The following is a 23,953-nucleotide window of genomic DNA, read 5'->3' as shown; positions in this document are numbered from 1 at the left end:
TGATTGCCCCTCAATTGAACCCAGCACTTGGTGGTAGGCGGGGCGCTGCATCCACAACAAATAACTAAACACCACTGGGAAGGTCCACATGTGCTGAGAATTGCACTTACACCATTCTTTCCCCAACTCGACCATGATTTATCCATGGGCATTGGCTTGAAACAACAGCCTAAAACAGACGGCTTTCTTTTTGCTACTTGTATTGAGCTCATATGCCTCTAATCGCAAATTCAAAACAAACCCTTCACTCCAGCATGCCCCTCAGCACCTTGACCTGCTCGAGCACCGTTTCCTTGCTTGTGCCACCCTTGGCCGTGCGCATCTCGACGCTGCGGTCGTAGTCGAAGGACTCGGCAATGTCTGGCTCGAAGCGGGCGTCGATCTGGCGCAGCTGCTCGTATGTGAGCTTGTCCATGGGCGTGTTGGTCTGCTCTGACAGCGCTACGCAGCGGCCCGAGATGTGGTGCGTCTCGCGGAACGGCACGCCCTTGCGCACCAGGTAGTCGGCCACGTCGGTGGCCAGCATGAAGGGGTCCAGCGCCGCACGCATGCGGTCGCCGCGCGCCTCGAGCGTCGCGAGCACGCCCTCGGCGATCTGGATGCTGTCAGAGACAGTGCGCACGTGGTCCAGCATGGGCTCGATGCTCTCCTGCAGGTCCTTGTTGTACGTGCTCGGCAGGCCTTTCTGCACCATCATGAAGCCGGCCATGTGCCCAAACGCCCGCCCGCTCTTGCCGCGCAGCAGTTCCAGGCTGTCGGGGTTCTTCTTCTGCGGCATCAGGCTGCTGCCCGTCGAGTAGGCGTCAGCCAGGCGCACGAAGCCGAACTCGGCCGTCGAGTAGATGATCAGGTCCTCGGCCCAGCGGCTGATGTGCTGCATGAACATGGCTCCCCACTGCAGCGTCTCAGCCACAAAGTCGCGGTCGGCCACGGCGCCCATCGAGTTCCACATGAGGCCGTCGAACCCGAGCTCCTTGGCCATCATCTCGCGGTCGATGCCGAAGGGGTTGCCGGCGAGAGCGCCACAGCCGAGCGGCGAGCGGTTGACCCGCTTGATCACCTCGCGCAGGCGCTCCAGGTCCGAGGCGAAGACGAGCCCGTAGGAAAGCATCCAGTGGCTCCAGCGGATGGGCTGGGCCCGCTGCAGGTGCGTGTATCCGGGCATGACGAGGTCCAGCTCGCGCTCGGCCCGGGCCGCCGTCACGGTCAGGAAGCTGACGAGGTGCTGCTCGATCTTGCGCAGCTCGTCGCGCAGCCACATGCGCATGTCAGTCACCACCTGCTCGTTGCGCGACCGACCCGTGTGCAGCTTGCCGGCCACGTCCTTGCCAATGATCTCGCCTAGCCGCCGCTCGTTGGCCGTGTGGATGTCCTCGTCTGCCCCAGGCACGATCTTGAAGGTACCGGCCTCCCACTCCTTTTCCACCTCGCGCAGGCCAACTTCAATCTTGGAGAACTCGTCTTGGCTGATGACGCCAGCTTTGCAGTTGGCGCGGGCGAAGGCTATGCTACCGAGGATGTCTTGGCGGTACATGTTCTTGTCGAAGTAGATGCTCTCGTTATATGCCACCATGAGCGGGTCGAGGCCGCCTGGGCGCAAGCCATGTTAGCCAAAGGAAAGGCCACAGAGATTTAAATGGTCGCACGCACCCGTGAATCGGCCTCCCCAGAGCATGTTTGCCTTCTTCTCGTGGGATTGTTGTTCGGCCATGATCGCTGCTGAGGTCTCCTATCCTCTTGCTTGGTTTTTTTGTCGTGGGAGGGGTGACGTTGGTTGGTTTACGGTGGCCGCGGGAGCTTGGAGGGGTGACATGGATTTGGCTTTGGTGGAGATTTCGACTGACTCAACGTCACTGATGAACTCGAGCATTAACGTTTGTCGCAGGAGCCCATCAAACCGCACCGTCCCATTGGTCAATGGGCGGCTGAGTGGGGCCTCAAGTAGAGGCACGCAACCAAAAGTTTTTCGGACGTCGCTCGGCTTCACACGGCCTCCCACCTAGGCGCCAGGGTGATGGCGGCCAAAAGGAACTTGACATCTACCCATACGCGCTTTGGTTTGTTGGATACCAAGCCTTGAATGTACCAGTTGGCAGGAGGGAGTTTGGAGCGATGAAAGTCCAACCGGACGTGGCCAGGGCTGGACAGGAGGGTACAGTAGATTAAATCGGCTTGGGTGGGGGCTGCCAGGGGTTTCAACAAGCCCTGCGGTGTGTGCTGTGGGAGCGCAGCAGAAAGCCAATCAACGCGTCGAGTTGTCGAGAATTTGGGCGCATGAAGTCTGGTTTGGATCCCGAGCGCGACAACACCAGCTCCCGTCGCCAACGTCCACAACCCACGTCGAATTCTGCTGATATCATTATCGCTTCCGCTTACTGGCCAGCTCGTTGCGGAAATCACCCGCCGCCCACGATGGCGTGCCGAGACCAGCTCGACGCCGAAAAGCTGGCGCTTGTCTTCCAAGCCCGCCCCGATATCGTCGAGGGCATACAAGCCGCCGCGGACACCCTCACAACGGCGGCGCTGTTCAACACCATTGCCAGCTTCGTCCTCGACCGCCTGTCTGATGCGGCCGACTCGGGAGAGCCCGCCTCCAAGCGCCGTCGTGTCAACGGCATCGACGACCACACCAACGGAACCGTCCCCATCCCTGACCAGAAGGCGCCCAACGGAGCAGCAACTAAGGCTTCCGCCCCGGTGGGCGACGCCGCTGCCGACGTCGCCGCTTTGGCCGAGGCCGCTACCGAGGAGGAGCTCCAGCTTGAAATTAAGGAAATATCTATCGTGGTGCCACAGCGCAAGAAGATGAATCTTTGCTTCACCAAAAGCTACCTCTACGCCCGCACAAAGGACGACACGAACCCAGTCGCTGGCCTTGTCTACCGCTGGGCCGACATAGGCATGTCCATGCGCTTTTCCTCTGTCTCGCCCTGCCCGCTAGTCTAACTAACGTCTGCGCATGTCGACAGAGCACGCCTTCTACGTCCCCATCCCCGAAAAGGCTCAGCAGCAGTGGAACTACATCCTGTTCCCCCGCGGCTCCTACCTCCCGTCCTCGACCTCCCCGTCTCCCGAGCCCCTCGTCTTCACCGTCCCCGCCACGGCGCCCAAGGCCGGCAGCGTCTCGGGCCGGCTCGCGGGGCAAGCCCAGGTCGTGTCCGACAGCCACTCGTCGCTGTTCCACTGGGCCGTGGCCGAGTTCCTGCGCATCGCGCACAAGTACCACTCGCCGTCGCCCGACACCACGTCGCCCGTGCCGCTCGTGTGCGCCGACGCCAAGGTCTTCGCCAGCGCCGTGCGCCAGTCGCACCGGCCCGCCGAGAAGGCCGTGCACGTGCGCGCCTTCCGCGGCTCCAAGGAGGGCTACCTCTTCTTCCTGCCCACGGGCGTGCTGTGGGGCTTCAAGAAGCCGCTGCTGTTCCTGCCTCTCGACCGCGTCGTCGCCCTCAGCTACACGAGCGTGCTGCAGCGCACCTTCAACATCGTCGTCGAGGTCGACCTGGGCGACAGCGCGACCGACGAGCTCGAGTTCTCCATGCTGGACCAGGAGGACTACGCAGGCATCAGCCAGAACTACGTCGCCAAGCACCGCCTGCAGGACCGCAGCATGGCCGAGCAGCGCAAGGCCAAGCGGGAGCTGGCCGAGAACGCCAAGAAGGGCAGCGCCGCTGGTGGCGCGATGGCGGCCGCGGGTGGTGAGGGCGACGACGGGGAGGGCGGCGGCGGCGCGCCCGGCGAGGATGACGGCCTGACGGAGCTGGAGCGGGCCGAGAAGGAGGCCGAGCAGCTGCTGCAGGATGAAGAGGACGAGGACGAGGAGGACTACGACCCCGGAAGCGACGGCGACAGCGAGGGCGAGGGGTCCTCGAGCGACGAGGACGGCAGTGGCGGGGACGGCGAGGGCGACGACGACGACGACGACGATGACGACGATGATGAGGAGCTCCCCGACGCCGACGAGTAGCTGTACGACTAGCACCATCCATTTCGGTATATCTCGCCACGCAGCTGGTGGCATTTGAACTTTGTACTCTAGGCGACTCTTTAAAGGCAGCATATGCACGGGGCACATGGACGCAAACAATGTCGATCGATAATGATAACTTTTCTTTGGCTGTGCTTCCGTCTCATCTCAGGAGGTGAATCTGACATTCAACCAGCTCTAGGATCACCACCGAGCTCCTCGCCACCTAGGCAAGACCTCAACTCCATCGAAATCCTCGCTGTGCGCAACGGACGCACCCGGCAAGATATACCCCAACATCCTCGTCGGCATCGCCTTGGCTCTTCACCCCTGTCGAGCGGTACAGAAGCCGTCGTCCCCAGGCACAAGATCCCCTACGGTAGTCGTCACCGTGACGTAGACAACGCCCGTGCATTTTGCGTAGCGGCCTGTCCCCGTGGCATCAATCGGCGTGACATAAGGCCGGGTCAGGGTGGGTATCGGGTCGGCAACAGTCGTGTCGTCGCCCCAGCCCGTCGAGGTTGGCGTGGGGTCCCTGCCGCCCGGCCCGCCGTCGCAGGTGCTGTACGTGATGCACTCCTCGTTGGCCGTCACGCCCGCGATCTCGTCCGTGCTGAGCGCCAGGACGCAGAAACTCGTCGGGTGGCAGCCTATGTTGACGGTCAAGAGCGATCCTGGCGCGCTCATGGCTGCAGTTGCAGTGCCGTGATACGACATGGACTTGGTCTTTCTAGCTGTCGCGGAGCCTCTGATGTCGGTGAGGATCGAGCCCGGGCTCCAAGTGTCAACGGGTGTTTCGGTAGGGAACGGCTCGACCACGACAGACGGTTCGGCCGGCCATGTAGGCACCACCGTATCGCTAATTGTAACAACTGTGCCATCGCTGAGAGGCACGGGAAGCGGCATCATTGTCGTGAATCCATCCGTCTCGGAAGCCAGCGGGGGTTCTTCGGTGGGCGTCGCGGTGACCCATGAGAGAGTGGACCAGTCGTCAGACGAGACGGTCAGCGGCACTGGGGCTGGGCGGTAGGTGCACGTATCCCACTTTGGCTGCTCGCACATGCCCTCGAGGGCATCGACGCCGTCCTCCGTCGTCGGCACGATATCAGTCCCGCAGTCGGAAAAGGGGGCCAGATGGAGCAGCTTGAGATCGGGTTGGTACAGAGCCATGAGCGCGCGCAAGAAGCTATCGCCCAGGACGGAGACACCGATGGAGTCGGCATCGCCGACCATGCCGAGGAAGCACTGGCCGCCGCCTGGGATGTTGCGCCAGATGAACTCGCGGATGGGGATGTTGACGACGACGTCCCCGAAGCCAAAGTCCACCGTGTCTGCCGAGTCGGCGTAGTGGCAGCTGACTTTCCAGAGCTGGAGGTATGAGTCGAAGCGGGCGCCGGGGATCATGGCCGCAGTCAGGTTGGCGGCGTCGAACGGCAGGTGGCTGATGGTGCTGCCCGTGTCGACGATGGCGGGGCCCCAGAAGCTCTCGTCGGTGGCCGCTGTCGACTCGCATGACCCCTTGCTTGTGACTCCCATGTATGTGAGGTTAACCTGGTAGCTGCGGCCAGGGTCAGCAAGATATATTAGACACGAAGAGAGAAGGGGCGCAAACTTACTGAAGGGACTCGCTGAAAAAGCTCTGAGTCTCGAGCATAGGTATCGCTTGGAGCTGCCCCGAGAACTTGGCAGTATCGACTCCACCGAAGACGGCCTGGCCTGGATGGTACGGGCGGTGTTAGTGCCGACGGTCGTGAGGAGGAGCAAAAGGCTCCAAAGTTAACATACCTTGGGCAGAGACACTGTTACCCAGCGAGATGCTGAAGTCCTTGCTTTCGACTACGCCCTGGCCCTTGAGCTCGTCGAGGACCACACTGTCATAGCCCAGGCCGAGAATGCCAGCGTCCATGTTATACGACAACTTGGCCATGCCAAACTGGACGGCCGACGCGGTTTTGCCTGTAAGGAAAGAAGGAAGATAGTGTCAACCATCGGCACCCTGGCATGTGTCTACAACGGGGATGGGGGATAAATGCATGTCGTGTTGGTCGTGAGGTGTCGTACCTGCGATGGCAAAGCTGTCACGAAAGTACCAGCCCTCGACGGATCCAGATCCATAGGTGATGGAGAATGGGGCCGAAAGGTTCTGCGACGTGGTCGAATCCGAGGCGTTGTAGCGGCCTGCGGCGAAACAGACGGCCTGGTGGCTGAAGGCGTCGCACTCTGGGTTGACCCATGTCTCGTCCGAGCCCGTGTCGAAGATGAGGCTGACGTTCTGTGGCGGGGTGCCGACCTGGACGTCCATGATGTACTCGTAGCCGTAGAGAATGTTGCTGACGTTGGCGGGCAGCGGCGCCGACGAGTTGTCCACCTGGCGGGCATGCATGGCGGCTGCGTGCAAGTAGCGCGCCTGCGAGAGCGATCTGCGGCTCTCGGGCGTCTTGACGCGACGGACCGACGTCTTCAGAACGCCCGGCTGCCCCTCATCGTGTCGAGGGCTCGGGTTCGAGGTCCGCACCCGGGCCGCCGCGGAGGCCAGGGCGGACAGTCCTACGATGGCTAGAAGTTGCGAGCTGCGCATCTTTGCAGCGAGAGAGCGAGCGAATGGGAAGTGCAGCAAAGAGGCCGTCGGAGCGAGTGGACGGTTAAGCAGAAAGGAGAGATGACTCGATAACACTGGACGGGGAAAGCCAGGAAGACCGCCCCCTGTCGAGTCTATATAAGAGAATGCATGTCATGCACAGACACCGAGGCGATGCCGTTGCTCCAGTCGGCCAGCTAGCTGCTCGTGTAGCTTGTTCGGGGCTGTTCTGAGTGAGGGGATTTTTCCTGCTCGGCTTCAAGGTTCCGTCTGCCGGGCCACAGCGTAGAACAGGTGAGCCGAGCTGGTTTCGGCACTCGAGAATCGGTTGCACAACGCATGTTTGTCTTTTCCATGCTGGAGCAACATGTTCAGGGGCTGGGGTTTTGCGGTCGTCCAACCGCGGGAGCACAATAGCGCACAGCTTGTGGTCGCTGGCTTCCCAAGCCGTGATCATATCCAGGTGGGATCGCCAGGGGGGTCATGGCGATGGGCTTGGACCAGGCAGCTTGGCAGCTTGCGCAACGTCTCGAGTTGGTAAATCCTGGGTACACAGGCCAGGGAAGAGGGAAGACGATAACACGGGCTGGAGATGAGCAGGGGTTGGGAAGGAGGTGTGCTCCCTGGGCAGGACGCACGACAAACAGGAGCCGTTATTGCCTAGTAACCTCGTCTGGTAACGTGAAGCCCTGGCGCTGCTTGGCGCGAGGCATCGAGGGTTGCTCGCTGCTTGTCGTTGAGGGAGCATGTCACCTATCCCGTCTCTTGGTGAGAACCCGCTCCCGCTCGCGTCCTATCCCTTATCGACCGCCCCGCTTCAGGCGCCATAGTATGGAGCCCTGCTGGCATGCAGCTGGGGCTGGGCGATGGAGACCAGGAACACGCGTAGTATGGTGCATTCTTGGCGCGTCTATTTGCTGCCGCTTACTGGAGTTAAACGGACAACTCCCTCCTAACCCCGCGCGTGCAGCATCTGCGCCAGGGTTCTCGTTGCGGCGAACATGGCCGCTACCAACGTTTCTGCGCTCCGGCCTTTGCGAAATTCTGTCTATAAAATGGCAACCATGGCTGATGCCTCGATGCAGAATGGGAATGGGAATGGCGACGACAAAAACACACGTCCCATTCCTCTACCCTGACGCCTCCACCTGTCTCGAGATTCTCAGCCCTCTCGACCAGCCCTCGGCCAGCAGACACAATGGTCCCTCCAGCCCAACTCCCCACGCGCCGCATGGGCAAGAATGGCCCCCAAGTCGCCGCTATGGGCTTCGGCGCCATGAGCTTGGGCATTGGCTTCGGCTCCGGCCCGACAGCGTGAGCACATCTTGCCCTGCACTGCCATCTGTCTGCCATCCGCCGCTGACCTTGCTTCGTCCACACATGTAGATCCGATGAAGAGCGCCTCGCTGTGCTCGACCGCGCCTGGGAGCTTGGCGCCACCCACTGGGACACGGCCGACGTTTACGGCGACTCGGAGGACCTAATGGGCAAGTGGTTCCGCCTGCACCCCGAGCGCCGCAACGACATCTACCTGGCCACCAAGTTTTCCATGCGCCTCGGCGCCGACGGCACCTGGGGTTTCAACACCTCGCCCGAGTACTGCCGCACCTCGTGCGAGTCCAGCCTGCGCCGCCTCGGCGTCGACCACATCGATCTGTTCTACATCCACCGCCTCGACCCCGACGTGCCCATCGAGAAGACCATGGCCGTCATGGCCGAGCTGGTGAGCGAGGGCAAGGTCCGCCAGCTTGGCATATCCGAGTGCTCCTCGCGCTCGCTACGCCGTGCCTACGCCGTGCACCCCATCGCCGCCGTCCAGGTCGAGTACAACCCCTTCGACCTGGCCATCGAGGGCGCCGAGGGCACCCACCTGCTGCAGGCCTGTCGCGAGCTGGGCGTGTCGGTTGTGTGCTACTCGCCCCTGAGCCGCGGCCTCATGACCGGCACCTTGCGCTCGCGCGCCGACCTAGACCCGGCCGACTATCGTCTGGCCCTCCCGCGGTACAGCGAAGAGAACTTCCACCACAATCTCGAGATTGTCGCCAATTTCGAGGCCATGGCCCGCGCAAAGAGCGCCACGCCTGCCCAGATCGCTCTGGCCTGGCTGCTGGCTCAAGGCGACGACGTCATGCCGATCCCGGGGACCAAAAGGGCTAAGCATATTGAGGAAAATGTCGGCGCTACCCGCGTCACTCTAACCCCTGAGGAGGAGAAGCAGATTCGACGTCAAGTCGACAAGGCAAACGTAAAGGGGAGCCGCCTGATGCCGGGATTTGCTTTCGAGTTCGTTGACACGGTCGAGCTGTGATGGGCACTTGATAGCTGCTGCAATAAACGAATGCTATCCTCTACGAGGGAAGCCCAAAAACGTGATCGCTGTTCCCAAAACTGTCTGTCTTTGTCCATTGCCCACTTGTTGCCAGTAGCAAATGCATGCGTCCTCATACTGCATCCATTCTCCATCAAAGCCGCGATGGCCAAGGAGAAGACCGCTGCCATCGAATCTGTAGGCTTTTGCCAATGTAGAGCAACGGCACACGTGGGGTTGATGGCTCCCTCCATTGGGGCCAGGCGGCTGGGTCCTTGCAACCCTGGACGTGTATCATCTTGGCGTGCGGCTGGGCCCAGTGGCCTCGCGGGGTCAGCACCACCACGCCTGCAAAGGGGAGTGTCGTATCGTTACCAAGCCTGGTTTTTTCTCGAGAGCTGAGCTTGGCGGGATAAGGCTGGGTATATTTAACCGGATCGCTGCTGCTCGCTGCAATGGACGACCAGTCACCCTGTGTTGATCTTGCTGAGGTATCTTGGTGGAAAGGCGCGATCCGAATTTCGTCGAATGGCATTTCTCCATTTTGCCTCCCTCATGGTGGCGCTGCTGGCTATTACCTAAGCGCTTGATCCCAGCTCTTTAAGCCTGCGTGAAGCCGGAGGGCGGAATACGCTGGTAAGTTGGGGAAGCACCCGCATCGTCGATAGGTTCTAAGTCAGTGCACCCCTTGTCGGCGCACCCCCCTTGTTCGCGCACTCTATAGGGATCCGATCAACACCAAACCTACTACATTCAACTGCAAATTTCTACCTCTATTCAAGCTACCTCGATGCAAAACAAAGTTAATTCCTGTTTAAAATCGTCCGGGCTTTTAAACGCACTATTCATTTCCTCCAAATTTTCCCCCCTCGTTGCAACAATTTGGCGGATATCCACAAAGGCCTCGTTGGGATTAAAGGCCACCTTCCTTCTTTTGCAAAGCACTTATGCCTCCAATTGGGCCTTTAACCGCCTAATTTTTTGCTGAGCGGTAGCCATATCGTATTCGTGCATTTCGTAGCTTTTTTGTAACTTTTTAAAGAATAGCCGTATTGTAAGGCTTGCAAGGATCCGGGCCTTTATAAAGCTAATTTGGGTGGCCAACTTTTTTAATCGCTTAAAAGTTTCCCAAAGTATTTGGAACGCCCGGGAAAGGATTGTTAAACGTTATTTGGCCTTGTTATCCTTTGCAGCTTGTTAAATTTCGGATTGTTGGTTGTTCAAGCTAAAGTTGTTAAGGACAAAACGGTTTATAAAAGGTTTGGCTATATTGCAAAGCCAAAAACCGGCCGCCCGCCACCCCGCTTTTATATTAAAGGCAATAAAGGCTTTTAATCGTGCGTAAGCATAAGCCGTTAAAAATTAACGTTTTCCCACCATTGTTAAATAAGTAAATAAAGCTTAAAAGCCAATTTTTTGGCGGTAAGCTTATTTAAAAGGGCTAAAAATCGATAAATTAAAGGGCTGCAATACGTGCAAAGTATGGGCGGGCAAATATAGGAAAAAAACGTTATTCCGTAAGCAAAAAAACATAAACTCCTTGGTAACGTGCGATCCGTGCCCATTTAGGATTAAAAGACGGGCTTTAAGGGTAAATGGTTAAATGCGTGGGAAAAACACTTTTTGCAGCCATTTTAAGCCCGTAAAATCCGTAATCCAGCCGTTATCCGTAGCAATAAATTCCCACCCTCGGAAAAGGCCCAAATTTGCAAAAAACCATTGCTTTTGCACGCTTTTTCCCTTAAAAATAATAAAAGGAAGTAGCGATACCCCCGTGGCCGAAATGCATTCGATAAACGAAATTTACGTACGAAACCCAAGCTCTTTACGTTGTAAAGGCCGGGTGCCAGCAAAGCTTAAAACAAGCCCGTTACCGGTTTTACCCTCCTGCAAGCCCGTTACCGGTCTTACCCTCCTGCAAGCCTCCTTTGTTGGCGTTGTACGTATTTTCCGGCTTAATCCGGGCCATTTCCGGTATTTACAAACGTTGCCACCATTCCGTTATCGTTGCAATAATAGCCCTTTAAACGCGTGCGTTTTTTATGCGCTTTAATTTTCCGGTTCGGATTTCCGGATATTGGCCTAAAAAAGCACGAATCCAATGCTTCCCGAAAGGCTAGGAATTATTTTTAAGCCGGAATATTTTTTTTGCAAAAAACCGGATTTCCGCATGCGTTAGTAAAAAGCTTAAAAAGTTTTGTAATAAAATCCAATTAATTAATCGCTTTTTTTACTTAAAAAGTATCCGTTAATATTGCTCGTGTAATTGCCGGATAAGTAAGGCGCTTTTTATACAACTTTTAAAGGTTAACTTTGGTATCCTATAAAGCCGGGCAGCCTTTTGGATCCCGCTTTTTGTACGCACCGCATCGAAAGCCCGTTTAACGTTTTTTTTTGTATATTGTTTTTTCGGCATTTAAGCATTAAATTGCAAAAAAAAGTAAGGAAAACGGACCAGAATTAACGAAAATATAAGGGCGGGAGTACTCTAGAAGATTCCATGTTGTGGGCCTACAGAGTGCGCGAACAAGGGGGGTGCGCCGACAAGGGGTGCACTGACTTAACTCGGCTGCCGCTACTCTTTCCATCAGGACTGGGGGATCTGGCTCGAGCAGAAAGGACAGCCGATTTCATTTTGGCACGGCGCTCCTCTGTGGCCAAAGGAGTCGAACAAGCAGATTATCAACTTTGTTGTTGAAATCCCGATGTACTTGGGGTGAATATTTTAGCAATATCAAAAATGCCTAGCGCTTGTAACCAGCGTATTTTGTAAATAGATGGCAGGATGCCAAAATAATAATTAAGCGGACCGAGCCCTTGAGTGAGTAGTCTCTTTATCTTCTATCACGTTTCAACCGCGCTTCTAACTAGAAAGACTCGATATTCCACGACAATCGCCGGGCAGCTCTTCGGTTTGTCGAAAGCGTCTGGCTTTACAAGTCTTATCTGTTTGTCTGCGGCTCGATCCTCTAAACCTGGGAAAGTCTCCATTTTAAGCACGACTTTACGGGCTTCAAGGGCGACAATGACCTGTCGACTTGTTTGACATTGGGCGAAAGTAGGTGGCAAGATAATTTTCTGATCAAGCAGGTCTCCCGGAACTTTGTTTCTTATAACTTGGCAGGACAATCAAAGCTGACCTCCTCGCAGCGCTCGATACACTGGACAGATTAAGCGTCTCAAGGTCCTAGGGGGTTTAATTAGCACCTAATGACGTACGCATGCCTGCCTAAGCACGATGTCCCAGTGTACCTGTCCATATAAACGACTAACATTAACTGGCCGCACACCTGGCAGGGAGGAGAAACGGACTGGAAGATGATGGGAATCGACATCAAAGATCATTGGGCGCCTCTTATCAACTGTGAGCTACTGGCGGCCCTGTCTTCGTGCATGCTTCAAGCTAACTGGCACGACATGAACAGCGTGGCAGGACGTCCAAAAATACCGCCTCGGCACTGCGCAGGCGTTTAGAGATTGGTTTACGGTACGTGAAGAGATGGTGCTAGTCAATCACGCGAGGCCACTCCAACTAACCGGAACTCCTTGCATCCAGTACTACAAAGTAGCTCGCGGGGGCAGCGTGATCCCCATCATTGGCGAATCCTACCAAAACGTGACAATGATGCAGGACGTGCTCGAAAAGAGCCACAAGTCTACAACCAATGGTACTACCTCGACGACAAGTTGGAGCTGATCAAGATGCCGGGAGGGGTCTAAGGGGGCTTTGGGAGGGAGCTGCCGGATTGGGAGACCTACGAAAACGGGAGAGGCTGCTCCAGGTTGAGGGTCCGTAATCAAGCCGAGGACCATGACGTGGATGGGCGGGGTAGGGTGTGAGTGGTAGTGACGAATTAGGCAGGTCCGAAAGCGGCGGCTAGAGCTTGATTGCAACTGCCGTCTTGGTGCTGTTTGTGGCTCCCGAGGGGGGTTCGCATTAACGGGAAGGACCAATAGAGTGCGTTTTTTTTTCAGGTCCAATGCATTCGTCGCTGGCCTGCACATATCGAGCTCGACGCGCATTGCCGCCCCTGCCATCTGCATTGGTCGGGGGCGGAATTCAATGCTGACCCTTTTGTTTCCTGCCGCCGCCCGATTGGCATCGCCAAGATGGCATTGATAGGTACCTCAAGGCAGGCCCATGTCGGGCAGGCCAGGCCTGGGGACCCATCCGTCAACATCGGACGACTTTTCCCGTCTCCCTCGTTCCTTCAAAAGCGGCCACCTGTCCGTACTTTCCCAGGTCAGCCTGACGGTCTGTCTCACGCCCCCTTTGTCTGTCTCTGCCTGCGCTCGCTGCCTTCAGCCAGACATTCCAGCCGCTGCCTGGCCTGCCTCCCCTAGCTCTAGGGACCACAGTGACCCAGCACCGCCAGCCACCGCCAGAATGCGGCTCTCGCTCAGCACCTCTGCCGCGGCGCTTCTTTTGCCGCTGCTGGCCGCCTCAGGCGCTCGCGCTGCCGCCGTCGAGCCGCGCACTGTTTCGTACGATGGCTACAAGGTCTTTCGCCTGGCGGTCGGCGACCAGGTCGACCGTGTCAGGGCCATCGTGAGCGACCTCTCGCTGGCCACATGGAAGGGCGCCCCGCGCAGCAACGCCATGGCCGACATCGTCGTTGCCCCCGACCAGCTGGACCAGTTCCGCGCCCGCACGGCAGGCCTGGACATGATCACCATGCATGAAGACCTTGGCGCCGCAATCGCAGACGAGTCCTCGTTCGGCCTGTACGCGGCTGGTTCGGCCAACAGCACGTGGTTCCAGTCGTACCACAGCTACGCAGAGCACCAGCAGTGGCTCATTGACGTCCAGGCCGCCTTCCCCAAGAACACGGCCCTAGTTTCGGCTGGCAAGTCGCTCGAAGGGCGGGACCTGGCTGGCATCCACATCTTTGGCAACGCAGGTAAGGGCGCCAAGCCTGCCGTCGTCTTTCACGGCACTGTGCACGCCCGCGAGTGGGTCGGCACCATGACGGTCGAGTACCTCGCCTGGACCCTGGCTTCGGGCTACGGCTCTGGGGAGACCACCGCTTTCGTCAACAAGTACGACTTCTACATCTTCCCCATCGTCAACCCGGACGGTTTCAGCTACACGCAGACAAACGATCGCCTGTGGCGCAAGAACCGCCAGCCCACCGGTGGCAGTTCTTGCCGCGGCCATGACATCAACCGCAACTGGGACTTCAAATGGGACGTCAGGGGCGGTGCTTCCACCAACCCGTGCGCAGAGGACTTCAAAGGCGCTGCTCCCGCCGATGCCCCCGAGACACGGGCACTTGCCTCGTGGCTAGGGGCCACCAAGAAAGCCCAAGGCCTCAAGCTCTTCATCGATTTCCATGCCTATTCGCAGTTGTTCATGACCCCTTATGGCTGGTCCTGCACGGAGCAGCCCGAGCGGGGCACCGAGATGGTGGCCCTGGCCAAGGGTGCCGTCGCCGCCATCCAAAAGGTCCACGGCACCGTGTACGAGGCCGGCCCCATCTGCACAACTATCTACCAGGCTACCGGTAGCAGTGTCGACTACGTCAACGACGTTGTCAAGGCCGACTACACCTTCACCGAGGAGCTGCGTGACACGGGCAACTTTGGCTTCCTGCTGCCCGCCTCACAGATCGTGCCCACGGCTGAGGAGACCTTTGCTGGCGTCCGATACCTGCTGCAAAACATGAAGTGAGGGAGAAGAATGTGGGGTGCACAAGGGAGGAGGATTGCACTTCCCGGGCGGGTTCGAGGCCGGTCGCCCTGAGGGATCGATCGATGTTTGCGACTGCCCTGCGCTACCTAGCGTTCCCCTTGGAATTCGCGGTAAATAAGACTGGACAGGAAGGAGATCGGCGATAGCATGGACCATTGCAGTAGAATCCACTAGTCAATATCCAACACGGCTTCCAAGATCGATATGGCGTTAAAGACTCGAATTGCCAGATGACTCTGCTCCCGAATGCGTGCCTTGGACATGTGCTGCCGGCGGAGAGTGAGACACGCAAAATTGCCAAAGACAATGAAGAAACGAGAGCTGGCCGAGGCGATCAAGACTTGCCGCCTGCTATTGGAGTGATTCCCAAGGTAAGACACCACCAGCATGGCTCGACTGAATCCAGTGCCCAACTTAAAGGCGAAACAGCATTCCATGCCGCCAAAGGGCCAAAACAAACACAGAGCCAGACGAAGCCACCCACCACCCAGCGCCCTCTGTCGCGCGGGAGGGCGGAGGTCCGGATGCAGAGACGGAGCGCTCCCAGCGATGACACCAAGGCGATCGCTGCTCCATCCGGCCCTTGACACTGGCGCCCAGCTCGTGTATAAAAGTCGCGGCATCGTCCCCGCCAACTCTTCAACTGTTCCCCTCCTCCTCAGGCTTCCCAGCAATCAAGAGAACTTCCTTCTCAGTCACTCTTTAGCCCCCTCAGTCACTCATTACCCCTGTCACTCTCTCGAACCTGCCCTTCCAGCTTCCCCAATCCCACATCCCCCTGGTACCCAGCCTTGCCTTGCAGAACGCGGCTCACTACTCGCTACGATGCGGTCCACTCTCGGCATGTACGGCCTGGCCCTGGCCTCCCTGGCCTCGCTTGCCTCGGCCGCCATCGGTGTCAACTCGGCCGATGCGGACCTGTCGATACGGGCCGTGAGCGAGCTTGAGGGCACCGGTGCCTATGGTGCAGTCACAAGCGCCAGGGATTCCCGCGGCCATGAGGGCCATGTCTAGTAGGTACCCCTCAATCTGTAAGAACTGGATGAACGTGGTACGACTTGGATGCTGACCGTTCCTGCGCTTTTCAAACAGCGTCTTCGACAAGAGGAACAAGCCGAGCGGTCAGACCCTCGACGAGCGCGACGTCAAATACGTGGAGGTGGATATTGAGGTTCCCTGGCCGACGGGTGCCACTGTCGGTGCTCGGTTTGACGTCACAGTCGACTTTTTGGTGACGGATGTGGACTCGCACTACCTCGCGTCAACGACCACCTCCTCTGGCACACTGGCGGGATGTGACATGCACATCTTGGCTACATGGGGTCCCGACACCCAAACGCGGCCTGGATCTTCGGCGCCCGCGTTTCCCCGTGAGCTGTGGTACGGCGCAACCCTGATTCCACGCGAGGAAAAGATAGAGGGGCAGTACGACACGAACGCCGGCTCCACCGTTATTGGCCCGGCTCTCACTATTCCACCGAACTTTGAGGACGATTCGCAACAACTCATCGTCCACATCAGACAGGTTTGCGTGACACCGACGACAACGGGTGGTACGGACCCGAGGGTCAACGACTTCATGATCACGAGGGTTCGGTCTTATCTCGCGGTCCCGGTCCCGGAGCCCGAGTCGACCACCACCAGCTCTACCACCTCTACCAGCGCTACCAGCACCACTGATGGCCCGGAAACCACCGATGGTCCCGTTACCACTGATGGCCCCGTTACCACCGATGTCCCTGAGACTACTGATGGCCCTGTTACCACCGATGGACCTGAGACCACCGATGGCCCCGTTACCACCGATGGGCCTGAGACCACCAGCACTGGTGAGCCGACTGGGCCGTCGAGCACCCCCACCGGCGACATGAACACGACGAGCCCGACCACGACGGGTGGCCCTGTCCCGACCGGTACTGTTCTCCCTGGCCCGCGCCGCATTGGTGACTACGCGTACGCCGGATGTGCCAGCTCGCCGCCCCCGTCGGCTGGCACCTCGCCTTTCGTCCTTGCCGCCACCCGCGCCGACAACAGCCTAGATGTTTGCGCCGGCATCTGCCAGGGCCAGAACAAGACTATGTCGGGTACCTCTGGAGCGTATGTTACCCTCACTTCTCTTGTGCTCATTTCCCCCACCGTATAATTGCATTTCGACTAACAAACATTTTTGACACAGTGACTGCTACTGCGGCAACGGCGACGCTGCCACCCTGAGCACCGTTAGTGATGCGTCGTGCGACATCCCCTGCCCTGGAAACCCTGCCCAGTCTTGCGGTGGCCGTCTCACGGTCGGCAAGCGCCACCTCCAGGCCCGCCAGGCGCCGCCCTTTGGAGTGCTCCTGACCGTCTACGTCTTCGCCCCTGTCGATGACACCACCACCACTATCTCTCCCCCCTCGCCCACCGGCAGCGGCACCACCATCAACAACATCAACAACATCAACAACACCAACAACAACGTCAACAACGTCAACATCAGCATCATGATTCCCGTGACCTGCCTCCCCGGCGCCTGTGAGACCGAGGTCTACTACGAGCGCGTGTGCGAAGTCTGCAAGCCCGAGGAGCCGGCCTGGAGGCCCATCAAGTGCGCCGGCGACGCCTGCGTCAACAAGCCCGTCTGCCGCCCCGAGCCCGCCCCCAAGTGCGTCGACGACTGCTGGGTCGAGACGCCCTGCACCGTCTGCGACGGTGGGGTCGTCTACAAGCCCAAGGCCGAGGGCCAGGCCGCCGCTCCCGAGCACGTCATGCCTGCCCCTGCCGACAAGACGGCTGCTGCCCCCATGCCCATCTACACGGCCGGCGCCCGCGCCATCGTCGCCAACATGGGCTCCCTGGTCGCTGCCCTGGCGCCCATGGCTGTTGTCTTCTTCGCCTAAGCTGGCCTCTTGACCGTTGTGTCCTCTCATGGACGTGTGGTGTTGTGTTGGTGTTGTTTTTTTTTGTTGGGATACGAAATCGGATGTGTAATACGCGTGCAATCCTAACGAGGCTTGGAGCTTGGCATATTTTGTTCGTTCAGGGGATTGGGGCAACAATTCATTCACAATAGTCACTTATAATTAATACTGGGATTGCACTTTTTTCGCAAAATGACTACTTTCGGGGCTGGGTTGAGTGATAATGTGAGGTGTTGATTCGTTAACAGGATAAACAATACTACGATAAGGGGGTATACAAACAGGATAAAATGCCCAACCAAACCGCCCACCGAAGAAAAGAAGACAAGGCCGGGGGCAGTCGATGCCGATGGCGCCAAATGCCAAACTCCATGCCTCCAAGTAGGCAAGAGAACAAAGGAAATAAACTAGTGGACAAAAATAAAACAAGAGAAAAGAAATATGGTGCGTGGTCGTCACGACTTGTCAGTCCGACTCAACTGTGGCGCGGGCCGCGACGCCGAGGAAGCAAAGCCGACGGCCACCTCACTCGGTCTTCTCGGCTTCAACGGTCTTCTCGGCTTCAACGGCCTTCCCGGCTTCAACGGCCTCCTCGGCCTTTCCGGCTTCAACGGCCTCCTCGGCCTCCTCGATCTCCTCGGCTTCATCGGCCTCCTCGGTCTCCCCGCATTCAACGGCCTCCTCGGCCTCCTCAGCTTCAACGGCCTCCTCGTCTTCGAGGGCCTCCTCGTCTTCAAGAGCCTCATCGTCTTCAAGAGCCTCCTCGGCTTCTTCGGCCTCATCGGCCTCGACAGGGAGCGAGGCCTCGCTGGGGTTGTCGGGCGTGACGGGCCCCTTGCGGGCAGCCGCGGCGGTGCCGTTCTTGGCGGCGTCGCCCTCGCACATCGGCCCTATGGCCATGCAGCGCATCTCCGGCTCCGGGGCGGGGGCCTCCTGCTTGGTGGGCGACTCGTCGCTGCCCTCGCACAGCGGGCCGAGGGCCATGCAGCGCGCCTCCTGGGGTGACCGCGTGCGGACGTGCGGGCGGCGGTCGGCGGGGAGCTGGTGGAAGGCCGTGAGGGCCGGGCGGGGCTCGCTGCGCAGCGGCGGGGACCGCGGCGGGTCCTCGGCGTCGCCCGTGGTGGGGGTGGAGGTGGGGGTGGTGGTGCTGTTGCCGGCGCCGCCGACGGTGGCGTCGACGGTGGCGTCGACGGCCGGCGCTTCTTTGCTCCCCTCGCACATGGGGCCCATAGCCATGCATCGCATCATGCCGCCGCCCTCGGTCGTGGCGACGCGACCCGGGATGGGCACGGCGGCGACCTGAGCTGCGAGGAGGACCACGAGGGCGCGGAGAAGGGTGCTGGCGGAGGGCTGCATTTTGGACGTTGATGGGTGTCTGCTGCAAAAAAGACTCGAGCCTTGTAGAAAGGTTTGGTGGTTGGAAAGCAAGAAGGACTGTATGGATGAGGCAGGCGAGGCAAGGCGTGGGTGGCGAGAAAAACAAGAACATGGAAATGTGTGTTCGAGAGGCGACATATTTATCTCCCGCCGCGGGTCGTTCCTGTTCCCAATCTACGCTCAAGCTTTGGCGACTCTGTCGTGAAGCGTCCATCGGCCAACTCGCGACATGGCCATTGTGCCAAAATACAACCTTGCAGGGCGACATGGTGAGGCTTGGCAGCAACCGACTTGGCGTTCCTGTCCGCGCCTCTCCACAACCTCCACAACCCACCCGCCCCTGGCCCAGGCACCACGTGCCATTGAGCTTGTTTCGGCAACCAAGGGGTGCGTTTGGAAACAAATTCGATGGGGCGACGCTATTTTGGTCTGCAAACGAACAACCTAAAATTCTTCCCAAAATAAAACATTGCTCTTTTTGAAGCCGAGAGCAACAGTACCGGTCGAAGCTGTCCACTCTGCTATCCATCGAATCGGCAAAAGCCACTGGAAATCCAGAGAATATAACACGGTCCAAGCGGGACTGTAGCATTCAGTGCTGCCACAGTGACACAGCAAGACTGCTGTTGGCCCCTGGAGCCAGGGTACGCGTCCGACAACGCGCCGGTGGCACCCCACATTCCTCACATCACAGCGCCGGGCCTTCCCAATTCTCCCTCCTCAGTCGCCCAAACCATGCCTGCTTGTGCGGCAGTGACAGCTCCATCTCCTTGACGAATCCGCCGGCTTGGAGATGCTGAATAAACCTGGACGGGGCTATTGTTAGCACTTGTCAAACCAAACATAGCAGCCCAGCAGACCGGCCTACCTCTCATTGTCAATCCTCGGCTCGACGACCACGCTCATAGTGCGGTAGTCGGCGGTAAACACCCAGTGCACCATGCTCGACAGCCACAGAGGCACCAGGCCGCGGGCCCACTCCTCGCCGACGAGCACGTGCACGCCGCGATCCCAGTCAGCCGCAGAGCCGCCAGCAAAGGCGCCCAGGTGGCGGCCGATGGGGTCCTCCTTCAGCCAGTAGACCTCGAGGTAGGCAAACGGCACACCGTCCCACATGGCCACGACGGGGAACGAGTGGCGGAGCGCCAGGGCTTGCAGCAGAAAGTCGGGCACGAACGAGCCCCAAAAGGCGGCCACGCGCGGTTTGGATAGCCACGCCTTCAGCAATTCCGTGTCCGACAGCAGGCCCAGGTGCGCGTGCTCCATGGCCGCCGCTCGGATGCGGGGGACGCCGCCGTTTTTGTGGTGTTGCCCGTGGCGGGCGCCTGCACCCTGCGGCGGCGGGGAAGGCCCAACGGCGCCCTGGTATGTGACGGGCCGCGGCGACAGCGAGGCGACGCGGAACGAAAGGTATGATCCCGCCGACGGCACAAAGCGACTGTAAAAGACCTCGCCCGAGCGAGGGGGCTTGGGTCGCACCGGGTGCCTCACGTGGTTTGTTATCGTGTACTGGGGCGGCGCGGGTGGGTAGTACGTTGGCAGGTGTGATGAGCTGTAAAAGGGGCCCATTGGGAACGAGTTTTGGGTCATGATGGACGCGACGGTCGACACGGCTTCGAGGGCGGCGTCGAGGCTCCTCCTGCTGTTAACCAGCGCGTCGTCGTCGAGGCCGCCAGTGTCGGGGACTATGACGAGCGGGTTCCCCTGGGCGGGCGACACGGGGCGGCTGGAGGCGGGCGAGCCCGGGTACGAGTCTGTGTGGCGCGGGCTGGGCTGCAGGGTGAAGAGGAAGAGGCGGGCGGGGATCTGCCAGAAGGCGCGGCGCGACACAAAGATGCGGTCCCATGCCCCGTCGGCGGGGTGGGCGTCGTGCGGGGCGATGCCAACGGCCGAGTCGAGGGTGGCGACGAGGCCCATGCGCTCGAGCTTGGGAAGCAGGTTGCGGGCGCGCAGGACGCCATCTCGGCGGATGTTTATGCGCCACTCGCCGCGCGGACGGCCGGCCGGCGGGGTCTGCAGCGACGCGTCGGTGGCGGGCAGGACGGAGTCGGGGACGGGCTGCTGGTGGAAGTACCAGTACAGCGTGATCCAGAGCATCATGGCGATTTGACGCGTCGGGCTGGCGGCCGGCTTGAAGTCGCTGCTGCTCGGGTTACTAATGGAGCTGATGAAGAGGCAGTCATCGTGGAGGGTCGGACGCGTGTAGGCGCGTACGCGCGGGCCGTGCTCGGCGGCGGCCAGCATGCCGTTCTGCTTGCGGGGCGAGTTGGAGCCATGGTCTTTCTCGTCGCTCTGGTCGTTCTGGTCGTTCTGGTCATTCTGGTCATTCTGGTCATTCTGGTCGCCCTGGGGCGCGTCCTCGTCGGCGGTCGAGTCGGCCGAGGGCCTACGCGACTCGACGCCGTTGGGGTCCTGGGTGTGCAGCACAACGGTCCAGCCGATGGGGAACGAGTGAGGATGGGTGCTCAGCTCGTGGGACTTGAAGAAGAGGCCAGCAAAGACGGGCTTGACGGTAAAGTGCTGGCCGTCGGGGAGGTGGACGATGGACGGGGCACCCATGGCGATTTTGATGGCGGGGTAATGGGTGGGGTTCGATGTGGCTGCCTGGCTGCCTGGCTGTCCTCAACTGGGCTGGAGCAATGGAAGCAAATCAGGACCTGCACGTAAAGCCAGTTCAATGCCCATCACCAAACCAAAGCCCTGGCCGGCGACTCGATTTTATCGTGTGTCCGTCCTCCCAATGATGTGTCGGGGTTGCCGCCATCGTACGGCCATCTCTTTTTGCCGTTGCATTCCATGCATGCAAGGCGGGGAAGCGCAGCTGCTAAATCTCCCCACAACATGTGAGCTCCAAACGCTCGTCATAAAAAAGGGCCCGACCTGCATCTCCAGCTCCCCGCACAAGAAAAAGGCGCCACACTTCGTCGGCGCTGGCCGGACCCGGATATAACCGTTTAAACATGCTCGCTGGCGTGATCTCCATCTGCACCACTGCCACGAGCTGCACGCGCCGCATGCCACTCCACGCCACGAAACGGACTCTATTACGAAATCTATACGCGGTCATTACAACGTGAAAAACGAGGAAAAATACGAAGCAATCCAAAATAAAGAAAAGCAAAACTCATAAGGTCATTCCCATGGTACCAGCCCCGGTGGTGATATTTCGCCATAAATTATACCACTCCCCGGACAGTCCTCAGGAAGCATACCCTCCGGGACGATGAACGGGTCGCCTTGCCCCGGTGTTGGCGCCCACGAAATAGAGCTTTCCCGCGAGCATGCCGGAAACGCCGGCATCGACATGCTTTCGCAGGATAGCCCTGAACCGCCATGGAGTTTTTCCATCCAGTGCACCATCGCTGGGAACCACAAACCGGGGGGAAAACTGCCGTCGGTTGGGCCTTGAAACGTAGATAGCGAGTTCTCTGGAGAGCCGGGAAATCCTGCGGTCATCCAGCCGATCGACGGGGTTTCTGGCTGCATGTTTGATTCGGGGCTGGCCTCGTATGCCACCTGGCCTGGTGTCAGCACAACAATATGCGTCTGGGCCACTCATTCTGCTACTTACCATGCTCGAGTTGCCGATGTCGCTCGGCAATTTGCTATCCCACACCAAAGGTGGCTTCTGGTCGGGCTCGACAGCTTGGCCCTGTGAGCAGTCATGGATCCCACTGCCTGGCCCCTGCCCAGCTCCCATTGAGTCTGCACTCAGATAATGCTGCTCCTGATTGCCGTCGACATCTAGGCTCTGCCAAATCTCTTGGTCCTCATGTTCTGGCTCCTGCTCCGTACCCACCAGGGCTGAGTCGTCGCCAGTGTCCAAAACCGAAAGCGATGGCCCCATAATTTTGCGGCTGTCGAGCTGGATACGACGGATGAGCTCGTCGAGGACGCATTGGGACATTTTCATGACGTGTTTGCGTGTTGCCGCATGCGGGCGGCTGTCATTGCCAGCTGTGTTTCTGCCCATTGTTGCGTCGGCGAGGCCCCTGATCAGGACCGAGTTCACAATATCCTCTCCCTGTCGCTTCCACGTGTCCTTGACGGTGTTGACGGCCTCATCGAGCTCGTTGATGAGGTACGGGGAGGCTGGGCTGTCCGAACCAGGAAACAGAATGCGCCAGATGCCGTACCACTGACTCTCCTCCCCGACCTTGCGCTTGACTCGGCGGCTCAGGAGTTTGCCCTGCTGTGCCGTCACTCCCTGGATCCGGAACCCGCCCGGCGGCTCGCGGCACTTCCTCATCCGGATGTGGCTCTCCAGTCCTGGGGAATCCTTGAATTCACTGCCGCAGACGGGGCACTGCATGTGGCGCGAGTGGCAGCGGTTGAGGTGCTGCTTGACGTCGCGAACCCGCCTCAGCCGGAACCGGACGCAGATCATGTGCTGCGAGGCGTTGTGCTTGTAAAATGGACAAGCAAGGTACCGCCTCGGCGCCCTCTGGTGGCCACTCTCGCTGGCATCGTTGTCGTCCTCAACTCCCGTGTCATCTTTCTCCTTGGTCTTTTCATTTGCTGCCGCTGGTGATGGCTTGCTTTTGCTTGTCGATTCCGCGATTCGAGTGGGGAGCATTCTCCTACGACGAAAAGGTAGCCTTATTTTAATCAACGAACTCGCTGACCTCGGGCTGCAATCGTTTGGGCAGGATTATAAGGTGAAAATGAACAGGACAGAACGTAGATAACGAGCTAAACAAGGCAACTGGGCCGCGCGCACACATACAATCGCGGGGGTATGTGGAAAAACAGGCAAAAGGGAGGTGGCTCGTGACGCTTCGGGTTCTGGAACTGCATGTGCCAAAATACGCCCGGCTGTACTGTTATCAGCTCCTGACTTGCATAAGGAGCCTACAATTGTTGTCTGCTTTTTTGTCGGTGTGGGGGATGTACGTACCACCCAGGGTGGTGGGGTTGGTGGAGTGGCTCGGCAAACTACATGTACCCCTCTAGCTTCGCAAAGTCCGAGCCAACACATGGTGAGCAGGTCTGAGCAACAGCAAGTCGCCTCTACTCTTGTTGGCGACAAAGTGTTGATGGTGACGAAAGAGACGCGACTCACAATGCCTACAGCTGTAGAGGAAGGGGATGAATGAAGTAGTATAAGATGGCGTTAGATTGTAGGAGAATACCC

The 23,953-nt window shown here is 58.9% G+C and overlaps 10 protein-coding genes across 10 annotated transcripts; 5 read left to right on the top strand and 5 right to left on the bottom strand.

Annotated features, from left to right (window-relative positions):
• Window positions 1-75: 75 nt before the first annotated feature.
• GGTG_12492 (argininosuccinate lyase) lies at window positions 76-1,793 on the bottom strand. Its single transcript, XM_009230390.1, has 2 exons — window positions 1,651-1,793; window positions 76-1,590 (listed from the first exon to the last, which is right to left on the bottom strand). Exons 1-2 carry the CDS (start codon window positions 1,709-1,711, stop codon window positions 245-247), a joined length of 1,407 nt encoding a protein of 468 aa, XP_009228654.1. The 5' UTR covers window positions 1,712-1,793; the 3' UTR covers window positions 76-244.
• A 153-nt stretch (window positions 1,794-1,946) lies between these two features.
• Window positions 1,947-4,119, top strand: GGTG_12491 (hypothetical protein). The gene is made up of 2 exons (XM_009230389.1): window positions 1,947-2,899; window positions 2,970-4,119. Exons 1-2 carry the CDS (start codon window positions 2,275-2,277, stop codon window positions 3,962-3,964), a joined length of 1,620 nt encoding a protein of 539 aa, XP_009228653.1. The 5' UTR covers window positions 1,947-2,274; the 3' UTR covers window positions 3,965-4,119.
• On the bottom strand, window positions 4,012-6,724 carry GGTG_12490 (saccharopepsin). The gene is made up of 4 exons (XM_009230388.1): window positions 6,026-6,724; window positions 5,750-5,920; window positions 5,581-5,680; window positions 4,012-5,522 (listed from the first exon to the last, which is right to left on the bottom strand). Exons 1-4 carry the CDS (start codon window positions 6,540-6,542, stop codon window positions 4,289-4,291), a joined length of 2,022 nt encoding a protein of 673 aa, XP_009228652.1. The 5' UTR covers window positions 6,543-6,724; the 3' UTR covers window positions 4,012-4,288.
• Window positions 6,725-7,425: 701 nt separating this feature from the next.
• Window positions 7,426-8,937, top strand: GGTG_12489 (aldo-keto reductase yakc). The gene is made up of 2 exons (XM_009230387.1): window positions 7,426-7,856; window positions 7,929-8,937. Exons 1-2 carry the CDS (start codon window positions 7,741-7,743, stop codon window positions 8,848-8,850), a joined length of 1,038 nt encoding a protein of 345 aa, XP_009228651.1. The 5' UTR covers window positions 7,426-7,740; the 3' UTR covers window positions 8,851-8,937.
• Window positions 8,938-10,633: 1,696 nt separating this feature from the next.
• On the top strand, window positions 10,634-12,717 carry GGTG_12488 (hypothetical protein; the record flags this gene model as incomplete). The annotated part of the gene is made up of 5 exons (XM_009230386.1): window positions 10,634-10,789; window positions 11,442-11,557; window positions 11,628-11,671; window positions 12,276-12,337; window positions 12,407-12,717. 5 exons carry the CDS (start codon window positions 10,634-10,636, stop codon window positions 12,545-12,547), a joined length of 519 nt encoding a protein of 172 aa, XP_009228650.1. The 3' UTR covers window positions 12,548-12,717.
• A 94-nt stretch (window positions 12,718-12,811) lies between these two features.
• On the top strand, window positions 12,812-14,765 carry GGTG_12487 (carboxypeptidase A2). Its single transcript, XM_009230385.1, has one exon. It carries the CDS (start codon window positions 12,992-12,994, stop codon window positions 14,519-14,521), a length of 1,530 nt encoding a protein of 509 aa, XP_009228649.1. The 5' UTR covers window positions 12,812-12,991; the 3' UTR covers window positions 14,522-14,765.
• A 390-nt stretch (window positions 14,766-15,155) lies between these two features.
• On the top strand, window positions 15,156-17,639 carry GGTG_12486 (hypothetical protein). Its single transcript, XM_009230384.1, has 3 exons — window positions 15,156-15,555; window positions 15,635-16,639; window positions 16,719-17,639. The coding sequence occupies exons 1-3, from the start codon at window positions 15,368-15,370 to the stop codon at window positions 17,419-17,421; spliced, it is 1,896 nt and encodes a 631-aa protein (XP_009228648.1). The 5' UTR covers window positions 15,156-15,367; the 3' UTR covers window positions 17,422-17,639.
• A 328-nt stretch (window positions 17,640-17,967) lies between these two features.
• Window positions 17,968-18,798, bottom strand: GGTG_12485 (hypothetical protein; the record flags this gene model as incomplete). Its single annotated transcript, XM_009230383.1, has 1 exon — window positions 17,968-18,798. One exon carries the CDS (start codon window positions 18,796-18,798, stop codon window positions 17,968-17,970), a length of 831 nt encoding a protein of 276 aa, XP_009228647.1.
• Window positions 18,799-19,507: 709 nt separating this feature from the next.
• On the bottom strand, window positions 19,508-21,710 carry GGTG_12484 (aerobactin siderophore biosynthesis protein iucB; the record flags this gene model as incomplete). The annotated part of the gene is made up of 2 exons (XM_009230382.1): window positions 19,688-21,710; window positions 19,508-19,625 (listed from the first exon to the last, which is right to left on the bottom strand). Exons 1-2 carry the CDS (start codon window positions 21,376-21,378, stop codon window positions 19,508-19,510), a joined length of 1,809 nt encoding a protein of 602 aa, XP_009228646.1. The 5' UTR covers window positions 21,379-21,710.
• An 86-nt stretch (window positions 21,711-21,796) lies between these two features.
• Window positions 21,797-23,635, bottom strand: GGTG_12483 (hypothetical protein). The gene is made up of 2 exons (XM_009230381.1): window positions 22,391-23,635; window positions 21,797-22,335 (listed from the first exon to the last, which is right to left on the bottom strand). The coding sequence occupies exons 1-2, from the start codon at window positions 23,393-23,395 to the stop codon at window positions 21,952-21,954; spliced, it is 1,389 nt and encodes a 462-aa protein (XP_009228645.1). The 5' UTR covers window positions 23,396-23,635; the 3' UTR covers window positions 21,797-21,951.
• Window positions 23,636-23,953: the final 318 nt, after the last annotated feature.

Source organism: Gaeumannomyces tritici, assembly GCF_000145635.1.
Source record: "Gaeumannomyces tritici R3-111a-1 unplaced genomic scaffold supercont2.8, whole genome shotgun sequence".
Taxonomy (NCBI): domain Eukaryota; kingdom Fungi; phylum Ascomycota; class Sordariomycetes; order Magnaporthales; family Magnaporthaceae; genus Gaeumannomyces; species Gaeumannomyces tritici.
The sequence above is the reverse complement of the archived record's forward strand: the minus strand, read 5'-3'. Positions and strand labels throughout refer to the sequence as shown.

Coding starts and splice junctions, on each gene's coding strand:
- GGTG_12492 (XM_009230390.1), bottom strand. CDS start 1,711: ATGGCCGAACAACAATCCCACGAGAAGAAGGCAAACATGCTCTGGGGA. Junction 1,591..1,650: donor CTGGGGAGGCCGATTCACGG/GTGCGTGCGACC, acceptor GCTTGCGCCCAG/GCGGCCTCGACCCGCTCATG.
- GGTG_12491 (XM_009230389.1), top strand. CDS start 2,275: ATGAAGTCTGGTTTGGATCCCGAGCGCGACAACACCAGCTCCCGTCGC. Junction 2,900..2,969: donor CTACCGCTGGGCCGACATAG/GCATGTCCATGC, acceptor GCATGTCGACAG/AGCACGCCTTCTACGTCCCC.
- GGTG_12490 (XM_009230388.1), bottom strand. CDS start 6,542: ATGCGCAGCTCGCAACTTCTAGCCATCGTAGGACTGTCCGCCCTGGCC. Junction 5,921..6,025: donor TGACAGCTTTGCCATCGCAG/GTACGACACCTC, acceptor CTTTCCTTACAG/GCAAAACCGCGTCGGCCGTC. Junction 5,681..5,749: donor TAACAGTGTCTCTGCCCAAG/GTATGTTAACTT, acceptor CGTACCATCCAG/GCCAGGCCGTCTTCGGTGGA.
- GGTG_12489 (XM_009230387.1), top strand. CDS start 7,741: ATGGTCCCTCCAGCCCAACTCCCCACGCGCCGCATGGGCAAGAATGGC. Junction 7,857..7,928: donor TTCGGCTCCGGCCCGACAGC/GTGAGCACATCT, acceptor CCACACATGTAG/ATCCGATGAAGAGCGCCTCG.
- GGTG_12487 (XM_009230385.1), top strand. CDS start 12,992: ATGTCGGGCAGGCCAGGCCTGGGGACCCATCCGTCAACATCGGACGAC.
- GGTG_12486 (XM_009230384.1), top strand. CDS start 15,368: ATGCGGTCCACTCTCGGCATGTACGGCCTGGCCCTGGCCTCCCTGGCC. Junction 15,556..15,634: donor GGCCATGAGGGCCATGTCTA/GTAGGTACCCCT, acceptor CTTTTCAAACAG/CGTCTTCGACAAGAGGAACA. Junction 16,640..16,718: donor ATGTCGGGTACCTCTGGAGC/GTATGTTACCCT, acceptor TTTTTGACACAG/TGACTGCTACTGCGGCAACG.
- GGTG_12483 (XM_009230381.1), bottom strand. CDS start 23,395: ATGCTCCCCACTCGAATCGCGGAATCGACAAGCAAAAGCAAGCCATCA. Junction 22,336..22,390: donor ACATCGGCAACTCGAGCATG/GTAAGTAGCAGA, acceptor ACACCAGGCCAG/GTGGCATACGAGGCCAGCCC.